Source organism: Melanerpes formicivorus, unplaced genomic scaffold (genome assembly GCF_026170545.1).
Source record: "Melanerpes formicivorus ecotype bairdi unplaced genomic scaffold, bMelFor1.0.p_v2 SCAF_3, whole genome shotgun sequence".
In the NCBI taxonomy this organism is placed as follows: domain Eukaryota; kingdom Metazoa; phylum Chordata; class Aves; order Piciformes; family Picidae; genus Melanerpes; species Melanerpes formicivorus.
Genome location: NW_027142355.1, coordinates 14,852,056 through 14,869,118, shown reverse-complemented (window position 1 = coordinate 14,869,118; position 17,063 = coordinate 14,852,056). Strand labels below are relative to the sequence as shown.

The 17,063-nt window shown below is 42.8% G+C and overlaps 1 protein-coding gene across 13 annotated transcripts in view; it reads left to right on the top strand.

Annotated features, from left to right (window-relative positions):
• Positions 1-17,063, top strand: part of MAGI2 (membrane associated guanylate kinase, WW and PDZ domain containing 2) — a 693,860-nt gene that overhangs the window by 453,540 nt on the left and 223,257 nt on the right. For all 13 annotated transcript variants that reach the window (XM_068167566.1, XM_068167610.1, XM_068167558.1 and 10 more), the window contains 2 exons: positions 1,448-1,661; positions 16,778-16,857. In XM_068167566.1, coding sequence (XP_068023667.1) covers positions 1,448-1,661; positions 16,778-16,857 — 294 coding nt within the window. The remainder of the gene's footprint in view (positions 1-1,447; positions 1,662-16,777; positions 16,858-17,063) is intronic.

The window sequence follows — 17,063 nt, the reverse complement described above, 5'->3', positions numbered from 1 at the left end:
CTTTTTTTCCTCTTTTTATAGTTGTCCACAGACTTCAGTATATTCTGTATAATACTGTTCTGGGCAATTGTATTTACATCTTTGATGATACAAATCACACTTCCTTCATTCCTTATATGTATATTTATGAACAAGCTATAGTAGTCTCAGTCTACTCTGTATAATACCAAATGTACTTTATTTTGGTTAAATACTGGTTGTACAAGTTCACAGTTTTGTCTGCGTTCTCTGATAATTCATTGTGTCATATCTGTTGGTGAGCTTATGTCATTAGCCTTCACATAACCTTATGTAAAGCCATGCTCACTAGGTCTCAGATTCATCTCCCCTTCATTTTAACTGTGTAAAAACTGAGCAACTAGCCTAAGCAGGACTGAATTTTGTTTGCCTCACTTAACATGTAGGGTCACTTCAGCCATCTGTCTAGGATCCCATCAGTCAGTGGAGATTCTGTCAGTACTGTTCGAACTAGAAGTAAAGACAAGATTGTGTTTTCTCTACTGTCATTAGTTGAGTGCATGGAAGCCCTGCTGTGCCATACTCATTTGTGCACATGAACATGTAGACTATTTAGTTCCTATTTAGATGATTTTTGAGTTTTCTTTGTGCTTTTTTTGTTATATTTGTGTTCAGTGGATGTTTTAACAAGTAGCATTTAGTTTTACTGCGCTTGCTTAGCTAAAAGTATGTGGACTGGACTGCAGGAACTAATAGTGGTAGAGGTAGTGTTGGACATTATCTTACATTTCTGACTTCATGGAAAGTAATAACAATATAAAGTGACAGATCAAGTACTTAAAAAGACATAGGAAAGGAAGACTCCTTTCTGAATATGTTCTTGGTCACAGTGTGACACAGTCGTGTTTGGTATAGGAAGCATTTGCCATTGACTGTGAGAAACTAAGCCTACAGATGATAGGGAAGATGAAATCACTACCACTTCCTATACAGTGAATATATTGCTGTGTGTTGATGGATGCCACATTAAATTTTTTGATGTTCATATAGGTAAAGCAATTATTATCTATATTTCTTGAATTCAGAAGGATCTCTTGTCTGTAATAAAACAGCAGGGTAATTGCTTTATGTGTATGTAGATTGAATATTTAAGACACAAGACAATAGCACTACTGGATATGAAGCTGCCTTCTGCTCAGTGCTGCCTGCTGGTCTGGAAGGACTCCTGGGACGAAACCAGACAGAAGTCTTTGGCTTGTTTCTTAGCTCTTTATTAGTTTCATGTTTCTGTTAGGTTTTATTGCTTTATTTTCTTTTATTGTGTTCCATATTAAATGCATCATCAGAGGGACCCTTGTGTAAACCCAACAGAATTTTTCTCTTTATTTCAAGACATGAAGTTCATAGAGTATACCTTGGAGACTTGCACCTGATAAGTTCTCCAAATTAACTTAGATATCCAAAACCTGTGATTTTTCTTCTCTTGTAGAATCAAGTGAACATGAAGAGAAGAGTACAGGTGTTTCAGGTGAGGGAACTTCCACCCAACCTTGTCCTGCACCAGGATATACTCAGTCTGAAGAAGCAAAGGAGGATATGGATGTAACAAAGCAGACTAAAACTGAAGAGAATGACGACTTGGGCCCACTACCTGATAACTGGGAAATGGCTTATACAGAAAAGGGGGAAGTCTACTTTATTGAGTGAGTCTTATTTCTTCTCTTTCTTAATAGCTGTGTCGTATTTAACTGAGTGGGGAATTGGCTTATATGGTAGAGTGGAGCATCACACTCCTTCTCAATCAAACTTCTGGTTGTCAGGGCTCCTGAGAGCTGGTGGGGTGGTAGTCTCTACATTATTTGACTACACTGAAGCATGCTGTTTTTTAAGATAGGTAACCAGACTGCTTAGCACTTTGGTGGCACCAATTAAAGCTGCTGTTTCATCTCTTGAACAAAGCAAGGTTTTTGATGCTTATGGGGGAGTAGCCCATTCATTGGGTTCTTCCTTTCATCCATGGACAGAGGTGGAGAGGGCTGAGGTTTTTGCCAATTTAAATTAATAATAATAATTTTTTAAAAAAAGGATAGGTGGGCTAAAAACTAGATAGTCAACAGTAGAGGGAGGCCATGCTATATTTAGAAATAAACAAATAAATGAGTGAACAGTTGTTATAGAATGTAGTGTTCCTTAATTTATAAACAATATGGCAGATATTAATAAAAATATCAATAACCTTTTATTAATATGAAAACTTGCCAAAATGTATTAAATAGGTTCAGTATACAGTTAGAATATATATTTACTGTGGAATGTACAGTAGGTGGGCAACTAGAACAATTTTATGCAAACCAGGAGGAATACAACAGAAACAAGAACTGTTACACCAATGCACCAATGGATTGATTTTTCACATCTGGTTCCACCCACATGGGGATTGCTGCTGCTGTGTGTTGGAGGCTTTGGGGTGCTCTCGTGCGCCAGGCACGGCAGGTTGCTGGCAGGAATGCCACGCGGTCTTCGATGGCTGGTCCGGCTTCAGCAGATGGTGGACTGTTAATGATGCTTCTTGCAACAGGCACTTGCTTTGTCCTGGGGAAATTGAGGCACAGCAAAATCCTAGTTGCAAGGGGAAGCAGGCTTTGCTTGCCTCCAGCTCGTAACCTTGTTGCTTCTCTCATAGCTTGCAGTGTGTAGGCTTGTGGTTATATCCCAGGCTCTAGACTGGGCACTCGAGGCTATGCAACTCAAGGCAACTTCAAGCCAGACAAGGTCCAAGCAGGTTCAAGCAGGCAAGGCTTAAGTGAGGCAAGGCAACTAGAAATCAGCCTGTATATAAATCTTGCCTGAGATTCGATTGGGCCAATAGGGAAACTGGAGCCACCGCATAGTTATCCAATGAGAAGAGGTTCTGCCAGGCTGTGGCCAGAGCACATGCCCTTACCCCAGATACAGGGCTATTTACCAGACACGCATGGTCCTGTCCCCTTTGTTCCTTTTCCCACATTACCCCGACTTTCTGCAGGAAGGAGGGGGGAGAGAGGGACCATGTCTAAACACCTTAGGGTCTGTCTGGGTTTGTGCTGGGGCCGTTTGGCCCTACCATGACAACAGTACAGAGAATTAATTGTGTGTAGAAACTTCTTCCTGTTGGTAGACTATACCTACCTGTTGCTACGGTTGCTAAGTAGCCAGCTTGTGGAACAAATGAATATGAAAGTTCTTTCTTCTCTAAGTGCTGTCATTAATACACATTACTAAAAGAAGAACACAGTAAATGAGTGAGTGCAAATAACATCACATTACACACATACAAAAAAAACACCAGAAAGGAAAAACTAATGGCAGCAGCAGCAGAACAGTGCTGTAGAGGTAGCAGTAACATTTCTGTTTACTTCAAGGAACTGCCTCAAAGCATTTAGAGTGTAGGCCAGTATTCTGATTATTGGTAGGTAAAAATAACATTTTGTGTCACTTCTGCTTTATATCCCTTATTTAATATACAATTTTCTGACTTATCACATGAGCTGTACACAAGTTATAAGAATAAAGCATAGGCACGTGATTTGTCATGAACTCTGGCACAACAGACTGTAGCTTCTGGCGTGTACAAGGCAGAAAATAGTTGGAAATTTTAAGCCATGAGTGTGTTTGCTAAAAAGAGCAAAACTATGCTTATTCAAGAACAGAATAATTATTTTAACTTTGCCCATACCAGCAGAGAAGAACTAGGGTGACCTCAGGGCTAGCTCAAACCTTTGATGCTTTCTTACCTCACTCCTAAATTTAATTTTTCTCAAAATATTGAATGCTCTGACAGAGAGCAGTGTGAATTATGTTGCACTTCCATTTTGCTTCTTGTAACAGATAATATTCGTCGGTGTGGGATGGGATGACGTGTTGGGCACTAACACACCAGACTGTGTCAATGGTGAATACTACAGCAGGCAATTTAGTAAAAAATAAATGTATATTTTGTGGCAAATACAGTGAATGCAAACACCCCTGCTGCTCCACAAATTCATTTGATGTTAACAGCTTACTTCCTTTCCTGGAAAAACTGTTTTATGCTGCAGTTCTGACAATGCTCATCATTCACTTCCACTAAATGAATGTTATGTAAAGCAGAGAAATCAATCAGAGGTGCAGACAGATAGAAAGGCTGCTGTAAGGGCTCCTTGCCTTCAGAATTATATTCCTGAATAATGTAATTGGGAAAAAAAAAAAAAGTGCAGTTACATATCTGTAAAAATGCCAGCTTATTTACTAGAATTCTAGCAAAGGAACAACTCTTTGATCGTTTGAGTTTTCACATGACACAGTCTTCACAGGGTTAAGGAGGAAAGGAATGCAGTGGGGATGCTGTTAAATTGCCTCTTTGTTTACAAGTCACTTTGCCTAATGGCATGAAGAGACTCCATTTGCTTTGGCAAAAAAAAAAAGGGTGAGATAAAAAGACAACAAAACCCTATTTGTCTAGCAACATCTCCCCAACGGTAGTAAAGATTGTGCTAGATTATTAAATAATAGATGAAAAACAAACATATATAAAGTGTACATCACAATGGGCGGAAAAAAAGTCATACTAGGCAGCATCTTTTATTGCTTTGTTTGAGGCTCGTGCAAATTGTGTCTTTAAACCCTAAGGACTTGAAGCAGTAACCAATCTCAGATTCCAGGTTGTCACAGGTATACTCAAGTGTCTTAGATATCATGACAGCATTTTCATTCATTCCCCTCAAACTAACCTCTAAAATTTGTGTGTGAGCTCCTTTATCAAAACTGCCGTGAGAAGTAATGTGGTTGTATTTACAGTGAGAGAAGGAATAAATTAACAAGACTACTGTTTTTCGATAGTATTATTTATTTGTTAATCATTAATGGCCCAGCTAGCATTTTGTAAAGCACACTGGAAGGAGTCTCTTTTGCCTGAAGGACTAAAAAAGAATAAATAAATACTGTACTAAATTCAATGGATGACTCAGAGGATGGTTGTATTTTAGAGCATGGCTTGATCTGTTCCTTTCCTTTCCCTTTATGACATAGTTCATGACCTTAGGTTTACCTATATTGGCATTCACCAACCAAACAGGAAGAACATTCCTTCTTCCTGCATAATACTGTTTTTCAGGAAGAGCTACTTAAGTGCATTTCTTGGGCTGTTTCCAGCCTCCCTTACGTATGAATCCAAAGTTTCAAATACAGGCACACATCACACAAACAGAAGGCCATCTCCTACTTTTGCTTTCATTGAGAACATATGCTAATGAGGACATGCAATAATTAAAACACTGTATATAAATTGGAATACCACCAAAGACACCTCCAGTTCTGTTCCTTCTTCTTTAAATATGGATGATGAATGTGACCTATTTCAGCATGTTTAAATAAATTGTAGACATCACTAAATTTTACTTTTTTCCTCTCCCAGGGGTAAGGAAAGGTTGCAATTCCCATAGCTTTTAGACCTGACTTTACCAACTACTCTCAAACCACAAACTAGAGATGCAAGCTTTGTGGTGTCCTCACATAGCTGTGTTGGATGCCAGGCAATCGATGTTTGACATTTCCCATGTCAGTCAGTGCATTGTTGAAGGAAATACAAAAGGACTAAGATTTTTGGTGCTTCTGCTATCATGTGCAGTCAGCCTGAAATACATTCCTCATCCAGCTCTCGTAGAGTTTGTTATACATGGTGATATTTCTTTATAAAAAGCAGAATTGATTTTGCTTCTTTCCCCTGCCTTCTCTCCACCTATAGCCTGCAGAACTCTCTGGAAGGGGTGCAGAGAGAGTAAGGTATTAAACCAGCAAGAGCTGCAGTTCATTAAGCTGAGCTACAACTAAGCCTTGATGAACTAAGCCTCAGTGCAAGAAGGACCTCGGGGAACTGCTTGAAAGATTCCAGCACAGAGTCACAAAGGTGCTGAAGGGAGTGGAACATCTCCCTGCTGAGGAAAGGCTGAGGGAGCTCAGTCTCTTTAGAGGAGAGGAGCCTGAGGGGTGACTTCATTCATGTTTATAAAGATGTGAAGGGCAATGTGGAGCCAGGCTCTGATCAGTGATGTCCAATGATAGGACAAGGGGCAACATGTGCACCTGGAGCAGAGAGAGTTCCATGCAAACATAATGAAAAACATTTTCCCTGTAATGGTGACAGAGCCCTGGAACAGGCTGTCCGGGGAGGTTGTGCTCAATTCCTGTTGTTTTTCTTCACTTTCTCGGTTCTTGTCTTCCCCCCAGAGGTCTCGAATTCTCTCTCTTCAGAATTCCTCTTCAAACACCATTTCTCTGATGTTTGCAGTGGATTATACTTTTTCTCCTTTGTATTTACTGAATTAGAAAATTAAGCTTACCTGGCTTGCCATATAGCATTAGTTATCTGATATAAACAGGTTCCCAAGACTCCTTCTGTGGTCAGTGCAGAAAGAGAATTACCTCTAGGGGCTGATTCATCCTGTCCAAAGATAAGTACATATTTGTCTAAATATGTACTGGGATAAATATAGGTACTTCTACCAGTAAAGATGCCCTCAGATATCTAAGGGTATGCCTGCAGTAGTATGTAATTTGTTTTGGCCTGGCAGTTGAACTTGATTTTAAGGGCTCTTCCAACCAAAATGATCCCATGTCAGGAGTAGACTTTTGAAGCAAATCTTCTGGTTGCCTTCATACAGTGTGATTTGATTTCATAGCTTCATAGTTTCATAGTTTCATTCAGGGTTGGAAGGGACCACAAGGATCATCTAGTTCCAACCCCCCTGCCATGGGCAGGGACACCCCACACTAGATCAGGCTAGACAGAGCCTCATCCAGCCTGCTCTTAAACACCCCCAGGGACGGGGCCTCGACCACCTCCCTGGACAACCCATTCCAGGGTCTCACCACTCTCATGGTGAAGAACCTCCTCCTCACATCTAGCCTGAATCTCCCCACCTCCAGCTTCATTCCATTCCCCCTAGTCCTGTCACTACCTGATATCCTGAGAAGTCCTTCCCCAGCCTTCCTGTAGGCCCCCTTCAGATACTGGAAGGCCACAATTAGGTCACCTGGGAGCCTTCTCTTCTGCAGACTGAACAGCCCCAACTCCTTCAGTCTGTCCTCATAGGAGAGGTGCTCCAGCCCTCTGATCATCCTTCTGGCCCTTCTCTGGACACGTTCCAGCACCTCCACATCCCTCTTCTAATAGGGGCTCCAGAACTGGACACAGTACTCCAGGTGGGGTCTCACCAGAGCTGAGTAGAGGGGGAGGATCACCTCCCTCGACCTGCTAGCCACATTTCTCCTGATGCAGCCCAGGATCTGATTGGCTTTGCGGGCTGCAAGTGCACACTGAGAGCTCATGTTGAGCTTTTTGTCCACCAGCACCCCCAAGTCTCTCTCCTCAGGGCTACTTTCCAGCCAGTCACTGCCCAGCCTGGATTTGTGCCTGGGATTGCCTCGACCCAGATGCAGGACCCTGCACTTGCACTTATTGAACCTCATGAGGTTGGCTTGTGCCCACCTCTCCAGCCTGTCAAGGTCCCTCTGGATGGCCTCCCTTCCCTCCAGCGTGTCTGCTGCACCACACAGCTTGGTGTCATCAGCAAACTTGCTGAGGGTGCACTCAATGCCACTGTCCATGTCCCCCACAAAGATGGTGAACAAGACAGGTCCCAGGACTGATCCCTGAGGGACTCCGCTTGTCACTGGCCTCCACTGGGACATGGAGCCATTGAGAGCCACTCTTTGGGTGCAGCCATCAAGCCAGTTCCTTATCCATCTAGTGGTCCACCCATCAAACCCATGTGTCACCAGTTTGGAGACCAGGATGTGGTGCGGGACAGTGTCGAAGGCTTTGCTCAGGTCCAGGTAAATGACATCAGTTGCTCGCCCCTCATCTATTAATTTTGTCACCTGCTCATAGAAGGCCACCAGGTTGGTCAGGCAGGATTTGCCCTTGGCAAAGCCATGCTGACTGCTCCCAATCACCTCTTCGCTATTCTTTTGAGCGAGTAGTGACTCCAGGAGGATCTGCTCCATGATCTTTCCAGGCACAGAGGTGAGACTGACTGGCCTGTAGTTCCCTGGTTCCTCCTTCTTGCCCTTTTTGAAGATGGGGGCAATGTTTCCCCTTTTCCAGTCTGTGGGGACTTCACCAGATTGCCATGACTTTTGAAATATAATAGAGAGGGGTTTAGCAACCTCATCTGCCAGTTCTCTCAGTACCCGTGGGTGTATCCCGTCGGGTCCCATGGACTTGAACACTTTCAGGTTCTTCAGATGATCACGAACCTGATCTGCACTTACAATGGGCAGTTCTTCCTCCCCGTCCCTGGCTTTGACTTCCATAACATCAGGAGTGTGGCTAGAGGCCCTTGCAGTGAAGACTGAGGTAAAGAAGTTATTAAGTACCTCAGCCTTTTCCTCATCACTTGTGACCATGTCACCAGTTTCCTTTCTGAGGGGGCCCACACCTTCCCTAGTCTTCTTCTTCCCATTAATATACCTGTAGAAGTTCTTAGTGTTCCCTTTAATCTCCCTGGCTAGATTCAATTCAAACTCTGCTTTGGCTTTCCTAACCAGGACTCTTGCTGCTCGGGCAGCTTCCTTGTATACCCCCTGTTCTACCTGTCCTTCTCTCCACTTCCTGTAGAGTTTCCTTTTAAGTAATAGTGTGTCCAGTAGCTCCTTGCCCATCCAGGCAGGCCTCCTAGCATTCTTACCTGCTTTTCTCTTTGTTGGTATACAGAGCTCCTGGACACAGAGGAGGTGGTCCTTGAATACTGACCAGCTGTCCTGGGTCCCTCTTCCCTCCAGGGCTTTGTCCCACGACACTTTGGCTAGCAGATCCCTGAAGTGATCAAAATCTGCACGCCTAAAGTCTAGGGTCGTAAGCTTGGAATACTTCCTCCTGATTGCCCTGAGGAGATTAAATTCAACTGCTTCATGGTCACTACAGCCAAGGCCATCTCTGAGCCTCACATTGCTTACCAGCCCTTCCCTGTTGGTGAGAACAAGGTCCAGCATAGCACCATTTCTTGTTGGTTCCTCCACCATTTGGAGGAGGAAGTTGTCTTCTATGCAGTCCAGGAACATCCTGGATTGCTGGTGCCTTGCTGTGTTGTCCCTCCAGCAGATGTCCGGGAGGTTGAAATCACCCATGAGGACCAGGGCTTGTGACCTGGAAGCCGCTTCTATTTGCCTATGGAGGGCTTCATCTGCTTGGATCTGCTGGTCAGGTGGCCTGTAGGAGACCCCCACAGTAATATCTCCTTCCCCTGTCCTGCCTTTAATTTTAACCCATACGCTCTCAACTAGCTCATCATCCCTCCCCAGTTGGAGCTCCACTGATTCCAACTGGCTATTGACATAGAGGGCAACACCTCCTCCTCTCCTTCCCTGCCTATCCTTCCTAAAGAGTTTATACCCATCTATCCCTGCATCCCAATCCATGATTGTGGAACCCAAAGCCCTGTCGATGGCACCAGCCCCTGAGCCATGAATTGATCTGTCGGCCCTTCCTCAGTGTGTCCTCATCCATTGCTGACGTTAGAGGGATGGCAGAGAACACGACTTGAGCCCCTGATCCCTTTAGCATTTGCCCTAAGGTTCTGAAGTCTTTTTTAATAGATTGTGAGCCTCTCATTGTTACATCGTCACTGCCCACCTGAAAGACCAGCAGTGGGTAGTAGTCTGAAGGACTCACGAGGTTGGGAATTCTATCTACAACGTCTTTTACTTGGGCACCAGGGAGGCAGCTGACCGCTCTATGAAATGGGTCTGGTCTGCATATTGGGCCCTCTGTTCCCCTCAGTAGGGAGTCTCCTATGACGATGACCCTGTGAGGTTTCTTTTCTGGGTAAGTTTTGATGGCTGGCCTGAGGCAACCTGTCATTGGTGCAGCTTCTGACCTTCTTGAGTCCTCGGCCTTACCAATGACCTGTTCCTCCTGCAGAGCCTCTCACCTGTTCTGTAACTGCACTGGAGGCAGCGTGCTGCTCACAGGAGCAGACTTCCTTCGTTTGCATTTCTTCCGTCGGGCAGAGACCTGTTCCCATTGGCCCTGCTCATGTGGGTTGCTACAGGGAGGTTGAGAATCTTGCTTCTGGGAAGGTATCAAACTCCCTGTTCCCCTAAGAGTTAGCCCCTGTTCTGGTTTAGAAGAGATTACATTATGGGAATCGTCAATTTTCTGCTCGCCATCTCTTCTAGCTCTTAGCCTTTCCACCTCTTCTTTTAGTTTGACCACCATGCTCATCAGATCACTGACCTGCTCACACCTGACACAGGAGCTGCTCCCTCCAGCCTCCATATCGAGTGCCAGGCTCCAGCACTCACTGCAGCCACCTACCTGAACATCTGCATGCTTGTATCACAGACTGCTAGGGGTTGGAAAGAACCTCTGGAGATCATCTAGTTCAACACCCCTGCCAAAGCAGGATCACCCAGGGCAGGCTGCCCCGCAATGCATCCAGGCAGGTTTTGGAAAACTCCAGAGGAGACTCTCTCCAGAGAAGGACACTCAAGAATATATGAACTGAATTAGTTTCAGGAGAAACTAAAAAGAGAGTTAATCTCTGCGAGTTCACTTAATTGTCTCCAACATTTGAACCCCAGAACTTAATTTGCAAGACCAGATTTGAGTTCAAATCAGGCTGAATTTCTTCTAATCTAAACCATTTCTATATCTGAATTAGCAATATGAGTTGACTGCAGACAGAGTGAAACATTTGATGCACTGAGAGTAGTTAGCTGCCTGAGTCAGAGAGTAACCTAAGCAGCAGAATTTACAGTCTGAATCTTTTGGCATTTATGTATTAAACAGAAAAAAAATCTAAGCATCTCCTGCTCCTGAGACCTGTGTCTCGTAAGAACCTCATACTCTGAGGACATCTAACATAGTGCCAGCATGAAACGCAACACAAGCTAGCAATCATAGCTCCTGCCATTCATATCATAATCAGAAGACAGCTCCTTTTTGTGTCTGTCCTACATGTGTGTAAGAAGTTCAAGCAGCACCCCACAAAGGATGAATTAGAAAATTGTGTTACCTGAAAAGGTTTTGTGTACAAAAAGCAGGGAGCAGTAAGCATTCTAGAGGTCACGTGGCCTGTAGTGCACTTTGTTTTTCTCTGTCTCATACACTCCCCTTTGCTCACGCTGCTTTTTTGAGCATCACCTGGAATCTTAAATATCACAGTATGAGCTGTCCCCAACTACACGGAGGCAGAGCACTGGTAAATACCCATTCTGAAATGCCTTTCACAATAGCATGCAAATTACAGCCCTTGTGAGGTCACAATTTGGAGTAGGTTTGCAGTGTTTTCAAAAGACACAAAGGCAATTACTGTCAGCAACTGCTTTCTATATTCCCTACATAAATGTTTCAAGACATTGTCGGAGGGCTTGGTTAGTACCAGAAACTTTATCTGTCAGTGCTTCAAAATGACAGGTTGCTAACACAAATTATATTCAAAATAGCAAATAATTACACTAAAAAGATGCATTGTTAAAGAAGGAAAGCCACACTCCTACTGGTATTTACTTCATAAAGGTATGGAGGACTATCCAGTGAGATTCCCAGAGAGGCTCTTGTCGTGGTGTCTAGCTGCAATGGTGATAATGGGGAACTGAGGCATAAACAGTCTCTGTGACCACAGAGCTGCAAAGAAAATCTGGAGAAGAACAGGAGGCTGAGTCAGGGTCCCTGGGAAGCATTAGGAGCTTTCTTTCACTCTATTTAAAGCAGCTGAATGGTATTTTTCCACATATGTTTCAAATTGTCTATAACTGACATGGGAGGACACTGATTATAATGAACTGTTCATGTTCCATGCAAATACTTGACAAAAAGGGAGAATTTAAAATAACTCAGCAGTAATTATTTTATTGACTTCTGGCTGCAAGATTCAGCTCCACTGCTTTAATTAGTGACTTTTTGGGGTGTTTTTTTTTTAACTCTTTTTCAAATTTACAATATTAATCAGGCCTGTAAGCAGTTTATATTTTGTATGGCAACTAACAAATGAGGAGGAATTAAAATGTTTTATGTCCACCTGCTTGAAGTAAAACCAAAGGGATCCTTCATTGACTGCTTTCAAAGTTTACAAAAATAGGGATTTGTTCTCCATTTTAAGGCAGATTCTAGGATGGACACAGTTGATTTACCAGCACTTTTAACTCAATAGTCCTAGCTAGTAATTAAGATCACTGACACTGTGCAAAACTGAACTTTCTAAACCTGCACTTTAATGATGAGGTATGGCTATTGCTGAGTAATGAAACAGTGACCAGTGGAAAATGCTGGTGGAAATGCAGCTGTATTCCTCACAAGATTCTGTTATTGTATCACTTCACTCCCATTCAGACAGTGACAACTGGTTCAACTGCCTGTTAGTGCATTTATTCCACAACTGCCACTGCTATTTATTGGCAATTCCTTCATAACTAATCTGTAAACCCTCAGCCCCTTTTCCTTCTGGTCCATCTATGAGACTTCCTAAATGGGCACACATAACTAGACCTAGTGGTAATGTTGGCAGGGTACACACAACAAGGTTTTTAGTGCTTACAAAGCATTAATGTGCATAGCTCAGGTAGCAGATATGTACTAATGCTGCTTCTGCCATTAGTGTTAAAGTAGATTAGAAATGGGGAAGGAATAAAACTAGGCTCACTAGAGATAAGCCTGGGCACAATGCATCACTGTTTGCTAGGTATGCTAGCAAGGTCTTTTGTTCTGCCATCCTGCTGGGGACAGGGGACAGAGTGCCAAGCAATAGCAAAGACATAAGGGATATTGATTGGTTAGAAATCATGGAAGAGTCTGGGAACAGTCAGATAGGAATTAGACCTTTTCCTCATAAAAAAGGTGGCCCAGTAACAAGATGGCCCAACTGAAAGGTATCTACATCAATGCAGACAAAACCAGGAGGAGCTGGAAGCCAGGAAAGCTATTAGTGGCCATCACAGAAGCATGGTGGGATGATCCACACAGCTGGAGTGCTGCACTGGATGGCTGTAAACTCTTTGGAAGGGATAGGCCAGGAAGCAGAGGTGGTGTAGTGGCCCTGACTGTTGCAGAGTATCTTGATTGTCTTAAACTTACTTATAGTGATGGTAGGGTTGAATGTTTATGGGTAAAGTCAACAAGGCAGCTATCATGGTGGGAATATGTTACAGACAGCCAAACCAGGATCAAGAGGCAGACAAAGTACTCTATAAGCAGTTGTCAGAATCACTACCACCTGTTCTCATGGAGGACTTCAGCTTACTCCCAGGGGAGGTTTAGGTTGGATATTAGGGAAAAAAAGTCTTCTCCAAAAGTTTTAAACCATCAGGAAACAGGCTGCCCAGGGAAGTGGTGGGCCCACCGTCCCTGGACATATTTAAAAGACATACAGATGTGGTGCTGAGAGACATGATGTAGTGGTGACTTGGGAGTGCTAGGTTAATGGTTTGTCTTGTCTCTGCTATGGCAACTGCACCATGACTCTGAAATCCACAACTTGAAAATTGACACAAGGGAGATAGGACACTCAAATAAGTCTCTTGTGTAGAACAGAAGCAGATATGTATGAAAAAAACTCAATACACTGTAATCCAGGGGTACTTATTTCCCTCTTCTGCTGAGAGCAGCACACCACCAGTCATGTCTGTCCTCATGGTAGGAGTGTTTGTCTTGATTGTTTTGAGCATCAGTTTGTTTTGAGCATCTTAGCGACTGTGTAGCACTGAGGAGGACATTGATGGTACTGTAGAGATGTTAAAAAACAGATGTGGTTGCTTCTGCCTTCTTTCAAATAGGGTCTGTCTTCAGTGCAGGAAAAGATTTTTAACTGCTGGAGCACCTGTCTAGAAACATTTAAAGTCCCATTGCAAAACACAGTATGCATGTTTAGTACAGACAATAAAGAAGAGTGGCAGTGCAAGAGGGTAGTCATAGAGATGGGTAAGGTGGAGAGGGATGATTTTCAAAAGGTACTTTGCACCTTCTATCATTGGTTGTGGATAGAAGTTCTCTCACTGAGTTTGAGAGACTAACTAGAAGAGGAGAATGAGTGCTGTAAGAGCTGATCTAGATGAGATACCATCTTCATACATTTTGCTGAAGGCTCGTGCTTCTGTTGGAAAAGCTCTTGACTTTTTAATTGGTTTATGATTTTGTTTGGAACAGCCACAGTGCACAAAACTGGAAGACACCAGTTCTGAGTTTATAGAAGCCACATTTATGCAGAAGGAAAGCATAACTGTTCATTTGTTGTTCTCAGTGTCAACAAAAACCTTGGAGGCTGCAATCCAAAAATTCACATTTTTAAGCAGTAATGCTGAATTGGACATGTTTTCAGCTTGGCACCTGTCTTTAAAAATGCCTGGAAACTCTTTTCTTAGGTCCATTCTAGAAAGGATGTAGGGGTATTTTCAGGGCTGATGAATTGGTGTGTTCTGATACATGGCCTTGGTCTTGTCAGTCATGTGAAATATGGTAACTTTTCCACCTGCATTTTTGGAGTTTACAGTCCCTGTAACTGCACCAAACTAATCCTTATGGTAGATATCTTTCCAATGAGATTGTTTAGAACTATAATTATTTTCCTTTTTATACCCAATCATGATTTATTTACATTTTACTACTTTCTGTTAAAGATCTGTGGAAAATTTTAAAGGTACAGCCTAAAACTACCACAGTTAAGAATAAACTGTCCGGTTGTCTTGCAACACAATTGGCTTTTAGTGCTGTGCCACTGTCTTGTTTGGTGGCTGTGGAGATTCACTTGATGACTCTGTGACTATTTTCCCACCCTTAAAACAAGGGTGATGATTTTACTTCCTTTGTAAAATGCTTTGAGATCCACTTTACCTACCATTACTAATAGTACTCATCTATATTGCTCTTTTAAAACCATGGGGAACTGCCTGTGAATCTGTGAATCCAACACAGTCTCTTCAGCCAGTGGGGGTCCCTAAAATCATTCAGAATTCATAGCTGAGAGAGAGTGGCTGTTGTGCAGATACTCTGAAGCTCTAGAGATGTTACTGCAGCTTCCACAGGTATGCCCAATCTCACTCTGAGTCCTGGCACTACTAACAGGGTACTAACAGTAGTGTGGAGCTCAGCATGTGCTGCGGGCTGCACCCAAGTAGTTCAGCAGCAGCTGGGGTGATGGGCCCACAGTGAGCTCCACACTGCTGCAGTCATGTTGTTGCCATATCTCCCCTAGTTAATTTAAAGCTAGCTCAAGTATGTCTGTGCAAGCTGCAGTCAGACAGTGACTGCAGTATAAAAATACACTCTACAGGAGACCACAGGCAGCCAGACCTCTGGAGAAAACATCTTAGTTACATTTGCAATCAAGCATGGGATGCCAGCATCATTTAAAATTTACCTTGGCTTATCATTCTTCATACTGTGCAATACAGCCCTCCTCTCAAAGCAAGGGAAGGTTTCATGTATCCTCTTCACCTGTCAGGAATGGCTTTCACGCTAAAAACAGGAATTTAAATGCCTCCATTCTCAAATTACTTGCCACTGTATCCCGATATAACACTCAACTATTTTTCTGGTTTAAAGTGTGGAGGAAGCTTAAGATTGTGACAGTAATGCTGAGAGGTAGGTAGTACTCTTCTGTTTTGAGAGAAAGAGAAATCAAGGCAGAGGAAAAGTTATCTACCATGAACTAAACATGGAGTGAAGCTGGGAGAAGGAACTGGTGCTGTGCACTTACTGATCCTTAAGGATGCCAGTGGTGTTGAACCATATGGACTGTAGCAGTTAATAGGTAGTTCACTGACTACCAACTGCATGTTAATGATTTTTTTTGTACACCTTATAATGATGTTTTAAGGGTAGTCCTTAAGTACACGTTAAAATGACACAGGGAACTGATAATAAACTAAATTCTTCAGTAGTGCATAAATTGCATGGTGCAAAGTATCAGATAAATAAAATGTGTTAGAAGTGACTCTGAGTGATGGTATTGTAGGAAAGGTATCTTAAGAAATAAAGGAGTCACGATCACATTGTTTTCTGTATGAGTCTTCCTTTCTTAACAGATTTAGGTTATTTGGCTCTAAATTCAAGTGCTTATGGAAAAGGTGTACGTTGAAAAGATTTGGGTTTAAGTCCTGTTAGCTGTGCTAAGTATCAGTTCGTTTTGCAAAATATTCTCACAGCAAACACTTTGTGCCACTTCAACGCCATTTGATGGCTGATTCCTCAAAGATCTATTCTGAGTGCAGAGAGGAGCCACATGATTCATTCAGCTTGTGCATATCTATTTTACCTCGATAGAAGGATTATATATGGAGGAATAAAGGTTTGTTAAACAAAGTATCATTAATCACCCTGTCCGGAAACGTAGACTTTGAAGGAGCGTGCTGTAATTTGCATCGCTTTTGCTGTGCCATGCCAGTGCTGCTGGTAAGAAATAATAAACCTGTGCTTATGAAAAGCACCGGTTTAAGATGAAAATCACTCTATCTGAAAACAGTGAGAATGCTACAGGATCCTGTTGTCTGCACTCGTTCAACAGCAGAACCCTGTATCTGTAATAAATTCCTTTTGCTCTGGATGAGTTCTGCATTTTCAATGAGGTTAACTTGGCAACATTCTAGTTGATTTTAATAAAAATAGCTGCTTTGAGGACAGGGAGCTGAGGTTGCCAAATTTACAGCTGCCTTGCACAATTACTCTTACACCTCCTTCAGGGCTACTTAGAACCAGTAAGCAAATTAAGTGTATCGATTGCAATTTTGTTGGACTAACCCTTTTTTCTTAAGGAATAAACCTGATTCCTTTCAGTATGTGTCTGCTCAGAGTGATCTCTTTTCTTTTCAGCCATAACACAAAGACAACATCATGGCTGGATCCACGACTTGCGAAAAAGGCTAAACCTCCAGAAGAGTGCAAAGAAAATGGTAGGTTGTTAAGTTTTCCTTGCTGCTCAGAGGGGATTTGCCTTTGTCTGTGTGTGTGTGTGTCTCAGTTCTTACAAAAATCAGGCATTAGGGGAATGATGAAAGGTGTTTAATTGCTGCTTTGGTTAGAAGCCATAAGTGATACCAGTTCTCAGTGTGCCATGTGTTTCTGCTTTTTATTCTCCTTTCTGATGCTGTCCAAAGCT